Genomic DNA, 9,105 nt, shown 5'->3' on the forward strand with positions numbered 1-9,105 from the left:
AAGGGCCAATATTATATCACAATGGTAAATTTAACAAGTACTAAACGGTAAAATTGCATATACCCTAACTGTTAATATAAAAAACGATAAATTCAAAAATTATATATAAACTTTAGTTTAATGTGTAATACTATGCATAAATTTTAATTTTGTGCAATTTTATACATGATATTTTAATTTGATTAAATATTAACAAAGCTCTAATATTATTATCGATATAACATCAATTTATGTTTTCATATTACATACACAAACAATTACACTTATCCAATTAAAAAATAAATCGATATATTTATTTCTTTAAATGTGTATAACTGAATTAAAATCAAAATTTTATATACACATTTGAACCAAAATCAATGTTTAATATGTATAATTGTACCCAATTAAAATTCATATACTAAATTGTATATTAAATTTAAGTTTATATATAATTTTAATATTTATCCCATATAAAATTCTAGCAAGATTGAGTGAAAACTTGAGTAGTTACTGTAATGAAATTTATTTTACTGTTTTAGGTTTTTTTTAATCATTAACATCCATTGTAATGATTTTTTTTTTGTGAAAAAAAACAGAATTACAACTAAAAAACCTCTTAAGAGGTTCTAAAAGCTTTATCTTGCTGAATAGCCTTAACCACCAAATCAGGAGGCATTTTAAAAAGCTGGATTGAAAAAAAGTACAATATTATAAAAACACATCAGGATTGAAAATGCATTTATGACCACAATTTAAACGCATTCATTGATAGGTCCCTAATATATATTTGGATATAGATATGAAAATACAAATCTCTAAATATAAAACAAATCACAACCCTTTAATCCTAATAATTTTATTGCAATTCTTATATATTAAAACTTTCATCTTACTAAACATTTTCAAGTTTAAATTTTTCTTCCAAGTTCTTATACTTTTCGTAAATATAAAATTTAGTTCCTGTATTTTTGTTTTTAAGAATTTAATCTCTCTACTTTTAAATTTTTAAAATTCAGATGCAATTGTTAATATGTTAGAATTATTTTATTAAATCAAGTTCATTACAATGTTATTTTTTTAGTTACATTGCTATTAAGTGAATATTTTTTTATTTCAAAATGTCAAATCAATAAATTTAACAAAAAATATAGTAATATTAACAATTAGGCCTGAATTTTAAAATCTTAAAAGCAAAAAAACTAAATTTCTAAAAATAAAATTACAAAGACTATATTTCAAAATTTTTAAAAAAACATGAATCTATTGTATATTTTAACCTTTATAACAACTTTAATCATATAAAATCAAAACACTACTCATTTATATTAAACTATTTTACGATATGATAATAATAAAAAATATTAGACATGATAAGATTTGAACTCAAATCTTCCATCTTAATAATTATTAAAACGGTGTAAATTATTTGACAATTCACATATTTATTACATGTTTTATTTAGTTGTCAAATATTTATTACATGTGCTTTTTTTTTTTTAGTTGTCAAACATTACTCACTTGAGCAAGTGTTTGTCTGTTTGAAGCCATCCATTGTTTTCCTACAGCAATTACCTCTCCATTGCCTTTCCTTCTAACTTCAATCACCACATGTAAAAGCTTTCCTCTATTTGCTGTAACCTTTGATTCTATCTCCACATGCTCCTACACAATTACATAACTTATAAATATTTAGTAAATAGTTTTAAATTTATTTAATTCCGCTCTTAATCCTTCTACTCTTCACACATTTAAAATTTAATTCTTATATTCTCTTGATTTAATAATTGAAGCTCAATTAATGATAAATTCGTTAAAGTACTCTCGACAAATTGGATTGTGTGCCAACTCTAAAATAAACAACTTGTTCACATGGCTAATTTGAAACCAAATTGAAGCAAATATATACATACTATTGATTGATTTAGAGTTACAAGTCAATTGAGCACCAACTCAAGTAAAAAATAACTAAAAAAAAATCATGCATTTATAAAGTAAGCTAAAGTATTACAAGAGTGTTTTTGTCTTTTTTATATTTTTTTGTTAAAATCAATATAAAAAAACTCACACATAATAACATTTGTCTATATATCATAGTTACTCAATTGAAAATTTTAGAAAATCATGTTTTTTATAAAGTAATTTTTATTGTTACAAGGAAATGATTGTATAAAACAGAGACGATACATCATCCTGTATCATTTATCAATTATTTAATATCATTTCAGCATCTTTTTCTATGTTATTGACACATCAATTTGGTAATTTTTTTAACTTGAACCTTGGACCCTAGAACTTAGACCCTGGACCTTGGACCTTGAATCTTAGACCCCACACCCTAAACTTTAAACCTTAGACCCCAAACACTAAACCCTAGACCCTCGACCCTCGACCTTGATAGGTCCAAGGTGCAAGGTCCAAGGTTCATGGTCCAGGATCCAGGGTCCACGATTTTAGGGTCTAGAGTTCATGATTCAGGTTTAAAAAATTACTAAAATGATGTGTCAATGACATGGAAAAAGATGTTGAAATGGCATTAAATAATTGATAAGGAGTACAAGATGATGTGACATCTCTGTTTCATATAATCGTTTCCCATTGTTACAAGGGTGTTTTTATCTTTTTTTATATATATATTTGATATAAAAATAAACATATAATAAAATTTGAACAAAAAACACCATAATTTTAAACTTTAAAATTTTACTATTTCAATCAAAATTTTATTTAGTTTTTATATAAATTTTTAATAAATACACATTTTACGTATGTTCATATTCAATATTTTTATATACTTATCTGACCCTCCACACATGTAAATATTGGTAAAGTTAGCATTTAAAACAAAAAAAAAACTAAAAGTGTCACATAATTCAATTTAATAAAATTCTTTTTAACAATGTTATTAATTGAAGTTCAATTAATAAATTAAAAGAATAGAAAAATTAAATTCTTAAGATTAAAAGTAAAAAGCTAAGTTAAGAATAGAAATTGAAAATAAAAAATATCACCCCAAAATTAAATAAGAAAGTCTTAACTTGAATCTTAGTTGTTGAATAATATGAAGCGCTGAAATCAACCGTGCTAATGACACGATTCGCAAAGGAGTAAATAGTAACTATTCCGATGAGGTCAAGCAATGATGCTAAAGCTCCAACATGCCAATTTCCATCAACATCCTATAAATAAAACCAGTAAACCCTCATTAAAGGTTGTTGCATAATCAACTCTACTATCACAAACTTAAGGATAAAATATGTTGCTAGTGTTTGTATTTTGATAAATTTGAGATTTAGTCCATTTACTTAAGAAGTTAAAAATTAAAGTTTTCTTATTTAAAAATCTTAGCCTAGTCACTAAACTTGTAAGTATTTTTTTGTAAAAATTTGTCAACTAGGAATTTTTATTAGACTATTCTCATACAATGTGACATATGATTGATTAGAAATAAGTATAATATATTAACAAATATTTATAGAAACTACCAATGACGATAATGATTGGACTTAAATTTTTAAAATATAGCGACCAAATATCAAATTTTATACAAGCATAGAGGCTAGCAACATATTTTAACCTGAATTTAATCGACAAAGAAAACCTAAAATCGTAGTTGGAATAAAAAATTTTATACCGAGACAGTATTTGGGACAACAAAATCGAATCGCATAAAACCCTTTTCGGCATGGGTGACACAAAGTCCTTGGAGGACTCTAGCTTCCAATCCATGGCCTATTTTACCATTAATAACACCACGAAGCCATGCAAGGGCTGTCTTCAAGGAATCACCACCTTCCATTTTCAAGTAATTTCTTTTCTCTTTTGCCCCCTTTTTTTCAATAGGGATGTCGTTATTTATTTCTCTTATTGCATTGATATAAACGTAGTGAAAATGTAAGATGGAATGTTTTTAGCGACCATTTCAAGGTTTCTTGTTGGCCAAAGAAAAAGAGTTAAAAGACCACATCAACATCACCAACAAGGAAAGACTAAGTTTCTGAGGGACAAAACTTTCAAAATTAAAAATCTGGGGTTTAATTAAAAATTTTAAAAAATTTTAAGATTAATGAAAATTTTTAAAGATTTAGAGAAATTCAATTAAATTTTTAAAAAAATAAAAAGGTATATTGAGATTTTTCAAAAACATGAAGGTCTAATTAATATTTTTTTTTAAAAATTAAGAGAGAAATGAAATTTTCAAAATTTTAGAGGGGAAGGCATCATTAGCCACCATTATCGCCTTCCCCAGTTGACGCCCTTATTGATTGGACCGGATTTTATTGATGTTATGCATGATCTTTATTTTTATTAAAATACCCGTATTCAAAACATCTAAACATGCCAACCTCTAAATATATAAAAGTCTTTTAAAGTTTAGTATGTAAGCTATTTATGCAAGTTAAGTAATGTGATTCATACAAATGAATAGCGCACCCCGAACCAAGGCTCTAATGATCACACAAATAGCAGAAGTGAGTTGGTATTACATTACTGAACCTGGCCAAAATCTTGTAAATTTTCACTTCTTTTCAACACATTTAGGTTCAAATCCTAGTAAATTCATAGAGGATTTTGTTTAGGAGTCGAGATAAAATTATATTCTTTGGAGGGGCTAAAACTAAAAATTTGGAGGACCAAAGTTAGAAAAGATTAAATTGCATTATTCAATTTTTTTGGAGGAACCAAAATGAAAATTTCCCATTCAATTAAGAGCTAAAAAACTTAAATAAAATAATTTAATGATTGGGAGGGGCTCAAGGAAAATTTTCTCATTTTGGTATGCCCCTACCCTTCCTCAAATTTGTAAGGAAAAAGAAAAAGAAAAACAAGAAAAATAATATTTCACATCTCTATACTTCCCTTTCCTTTTAACTTTCTTGAAATTGGAATAATTTTTTGTCCACATTTCATATTTTTCGATGTTAAGATTCCTTCTAGAAATGTAACACTAAAACATTGCATATACATTTATGTTAATTTAATTATTTTGAATAAAAATAAATTAATGCAATTATCACAAAATTAATTTATATTAAATTAGAATATAGTTGAAAATTTATTTTGATAGTGTGTCATTTTTAATCTATCATTTACACACGTGTAAGGAAAAAAGTCAATAAAAATCTATACAAATAAGACTCGTGAAAGATAAATGATTATCAATTTATTTCATCTATGATTATAGTTAAGTGTTTATCTATCCAAAAATAACTTAAATTTGAATAACCCTCGCTTCAAAAATTAATTCTAGCGAGACTAAGTGGATATTTAAATACCTACCCTGACGCAATAATAAGCATCCACAAATTAATAATCATACTATTAATTATATCATAAGTGTAGAAATCACGTATTTAACACAAAGAGTTCAAATCTCAATATTTATAAATCAACACATTTTTATTATAATTTTATCTTAATTTTAACATGGATCAAATTGTCAAAGATTACTCACTTGGGCAACACTGAGTTTATTTGAAGCCATCCATTGTTTACCTACAGCAATTACTTCACCATTTCCTTTCCTTTTAACTTCAACCACCACATGTATGAGGTTTCCTTTGTTTGCACTAACCTTTGATTCTATCAACACATGTTCCTACAACACTCAAATCATTTCAAAAATATCCATCAAAACATCTTCAAATTTATTTAAATTTTCTCATTACTCACTTTAAATAGGAGTCGTTCTTATTTTGGTCATCTAATCTTTTTTTTTAATTTGTCACCTCAAACTAAGAATTGATCAAGTAACGGTGCATTTTCACGTTAATCACTCTAAAATTAAAGTAAACTACCCCTCAATTAATCATTCTAAAAAAGGGTAGTTCCTATTTTGATCACCCTAAATTTTTTTTTTGTACAAATACATTGTTAGTCTAGAGTAACCAATTTGATCAATTTCTTTTTTGAGGCGATCTAATTAACCAAAAAAAAATTTAAGTGACTGAAATAGAAACTACCCCTATTTAAAGTGATTAACAATGTAATTTATCCATTTATCTATTAAAAAAAATAAGCTTAATCCAAGATTTAATCCGAGAAGTGTACTGTTTTCTCATTTTTAATACTTAAATTACCATGTTATGTCAGTTTATCTCGAAAAGCTTAATGGCAACCAATAATAATGTAACAAAGTCATACCTTTTTTATACTTTTAGGGGTAAATTACTGACAAAATAATACTTTCAAGTACCAAAAGTGGACAAAAAATTTAGGGACTAAAGTGAAAAAGCTTGATAGTTCAGGAGCTACATTATGAATAAAACAAAACAAAACACACGATTAAGCAATAAAATGGCAAACGAGAAAGTAGTAACGCAATGCTAAAGCTCCAACAATCCAATTTCCATTAATATCCTATAAATTAGCCCCTGGACTAGTTTTCTCTTTGGTTAAAAAATGTTATTAGTCCTTTGTACTTCTATAGAATTTGAGATTGAGTCCATGTACTTTAAAAGTTAAAAATTCAACCCTCTTACATTTTCAATTTAAAAATCCTAGTTCAATCATTATCATAATAATTTCTATTAAAATTTATTATCTTAACATAATTATTTTCTGTCAATCATATATCACACCACATAAGAACAGCTTAATCAACATGCCAAATTGACAAAATTTTAATGAAAAATCTTAAGATTTTAATGATCAGACTAGGATTTTTAAATCAAAAAAGTTAGAAGAACTTAATTTTAAACTTAATCTCAAATTTTGTCAAAGTATGAGGACTAACAGTATATTTTACCTTTTCTCCTTTCACTACTTAAATTATCATTTTGTACACTTTTAGGGGTAAATTACGACAAAAATGATACTCTTAAGTAAAAAGTTTAGCTATCAAAGTGAAAATTTTTAGTATAATTCAAGAGCTAAATTATGAATGAAACAAAAGAAAAACAAAAGTAAGCAAGAAATCCTTAACCTGAATCTTAGCTGTTGAATAATACGAAACGCTGAAATCAACAGAAGTAACGACACGATTGGCAAACGAGAAAATAGTAACACCACCGAGGAGATCGACCAACGATGCTAAAGCTCCAACATTCCAATTTCCATCAATATCCTATAAATTAATCCAGAAATTTTAAAAACCCATCAAGGATTGTTGAATAATCGAAGAAATAATCATAAGATTTAGTGAAGAAAAAAAGAAAACCCATAATTTGGATGGAGATTTTCATACAGAGACAGATTTTGGAACAACAAAATCAAATCGCATAAATCCCTTTTCGGCATGGATAACGCGTAGTCCTTGGAGAACTCTGGCATCCAATCCATGGCCTATTTTACCTTGAAGAATATCGCGAAGCCATGCTAAAGATGTCTGCAACGAATCATTTTCCATATCTTTGAAATTTCTCTCAGATTCTGATATTTCCTTTTGGTCCCTCTTGCAATGGGGATGCGGTGTTGTTTATTTCAACGCAGGTCTTCAGCTGTTTTTTTATATTGTTACTGTTTACCCATCCTCAAATCATTTCCCTACGAAGACTTTTTAATGTTTTGAATAATTTTTAAGGTAAATATACAATTTGCTACCTGAACTTGGCTTCAAGGTTCAAATTGATACCTAAGAGTTTTTTTTATCCAATTAAGTACCTGAATTTGTTTTTTTTTTCAAATTAGTAACTAAACTTAGCTTTATAATTCAAATAAGTCATTTTCCATAAATACCAATTTGGATAATAAGCCAATTTCAAGTACCAAATTGAACCAAGTCAAGTTCAAGTACATAATTGAACCCTAATAAACTTTTGATACCAAATTCAAGCACCGGGACTACTATAGTACTTTTACCTAAAAAATTACAAATTAATTATAAATTAAATAGAAATAAAATTTGGTTTAGTTTAAAGAAGGGATAAATATCAAAACTATACATAAACTTTGATCTAATGTGCAATATCATTCAACACTATTTTATGTTATATATTGTATCTACAAATAATTATATTAATTCAATATGAAAACAAATGTATGTATTTATTTCTTTAAATGTGTATCAAAAATAAAATTCCATACATATATATATATGCTATATACATATATATGAAACACAAATCCAACCTCATGTATATAATTGGACTAAAACACAATTCGTGTATTAAATTACACATTAAGTCAAATTACATATATAAATTTAATATTTATCTTCTCTAAAAGACCATAAACTAGAGCTACAACCCAATCATTAACCTAAAACTAGAGTGTACAAAACCTCATATGAAAAACATCTATCTTTTTCTTCAACTCTTAGAGAGGGGCTATGTGATAATTTTATAGAGTTATGGGACTTTTGGATAAACTATAAAAATAGTCATCTAACTATACACTTGATTTTAGTTTAGTAATTCGACTATTAATTTTTTTATTTAGTTATTTAATTTTTTGAAATTAAAGTTTTCAGTTGGTCTGTTGTTTGTTGCCCTTAACGGAAGTATAAGGTGGGTCTTTTTTATTGGTCTTATAATAAATTTAACTCTCTAATATTTACACATTCTATTAATTTGATCTAAATCTAAAAAATTCAACAAATTGACCTAATAATGTATCTATTAGAACTAAAATGACAAATTTTGTAAACATTGAAGTATAAATTTGTTAAATTGATTAACTCGCAAATCGATACAAACGAATTGAGCAGAACAAAAAAAAACATGTTCAACTTATTGAATCAATTTTCTCTCTTGTTAATTTTTTTATGATTTTTTTAATAATTTATTTAAAGTTATACTACACTTAATGTTATTAAATTATTAGTAAGTTTACGTTTTGGACACTTAACTTAAAAAAGTTAGAAAATGATCACGAAACTATTCGAAAGTTTTCATAGTTACTGAACTATTCAAAAGTTTGTATTTAAGTCATTAGGTTATTAAGCTTTTTTTTAACGATAGTTCAACTAACAAACTCCAAACAACGATTCGACAATCAGTAAGGTGGATCAATACCAATTGACAAGTAGAAGAGTATACCTTAAATCTAAATCGATCTGACACTTAATGTTATTTAGATTTTGGTTTGCATTTTCATGACGTTCAAAGTTGTTTTATAAAAAAAAATTGAATTATAGAAGAGAAAAGGAAAGATAGCTTTCAATTGGTACAATTGGTGTAAACTGAG

At 26.4% G+C, this 9,105-nt stretch overlaps 2 protein-coding genes across 2 annotated transcripts; both read right to left on the minus strand.

The window, feature by feature from the left end:
* Window positions 1–1,411: 1,411 nt before the first annotated feature.
* Window positions 1,412–4,050, minus strand: LOC107890283 (uncharacterized). Its single transcript, XM_016814760.2, has 3 exons — window positions 3,614–4,050; window positions 3,018–3,158; window positions 1,412–1,644 (listed from the first exon to the last, which is right to left on the minus strand). The coding sequence occupies exons 1-3, from the start codon at window positions 3,776–3,778 to the stop codon at window positions 1,486–1,488; spliced, it is 465 nt and encodes a 154-aa protein (XP_016670249.1). The 5' UTR covers window positions 3,779–4,050; the 3' UTR covers window positions 1,412–1,485.
* A 1,236-nt stretch (window positions 4,051–5,286) lies between these two features.
* Window positions 5,287–7,456, minus strand: LOC107889116 (uncharacterized). Its single transcript, XM_016813436.2, has 3 exons — window positions 7,166–7,456; window positions 6,905–7,045; window positions 5,287–5,578 (listed from the first exon to the last, which is right to left on the minus strand). The coding sequence occupies exons 1-3, from the start codon at window positions 7,325–7,327 to the stop codon at window positions 5,420–5,422; spliced, it is 462 nt and encodes a 153-aa protein (XP_016668925.1). The 5' UTR covers window positions 7,328–7,456; the 3' UTR covers window positions 5,287–5,419.
* Window positions 7,457–9,105: the final 1,649 nt, after the last annotated feature.

The sequence above is a fragment of the Gossypium hirsutum genome, chromosome A09 (assembly GCF_007990345.1).
Source record: "Gossypium hirsutum isolate 1008001.06 chromosome A09, Gossypium_hirsutum_v2.1, whole genome shotgun sequence".
Lineage (NCBI taxonomy): Eukaryota > Viridiplantae > Streptophyta > Magnoliopsida > Malvales > Malvaceae > Gossypium > Gossypium hirsutum.

Coding starts and splice junctions, on each gene's coding strand:
- LOC107889116 (XM_016813436.2), bottom strand. CDS start 7,327: ATGGAAAATGATTCGTTGCAGACATCTTTAGCATGGCTTCGCGATATT. Junction 7,046..7,165: donor TTGTTCCAAAATCTGTCTCT/GTATGAAAATCT, acceptor ATTAATTTATAG/GATATTGATGGAAATTGGAA. Junction 5,579..6,904: donor ATTCAACAGCTAAGATTCAG/GTTAAGGATTTC, acceptor TGAGTGTTGTAG/GAACATGTGTTGATAGAATC.
- LOC107890283 (XM_016814760.2), bottom strand. CDS start 3,778: ATGGAAGGTGGTGATTCCTTGAAGACAGCCCTTGCATGGCTTCGTGGT. Junction 3,159..3,613: donor TTGTCCCAAATACTGTCTCG/GTATAAAATTTT, acceptor TTTTATTTATAG/GATGTTGATGGAAATTGGCA. Junction 1,645..3,017: donor ATTCAACAACTAAGATTCAA/GTTAAGACTTTC, acceptor GTAATTGTGTAG/GAGCATGTGGAGATAGAATC.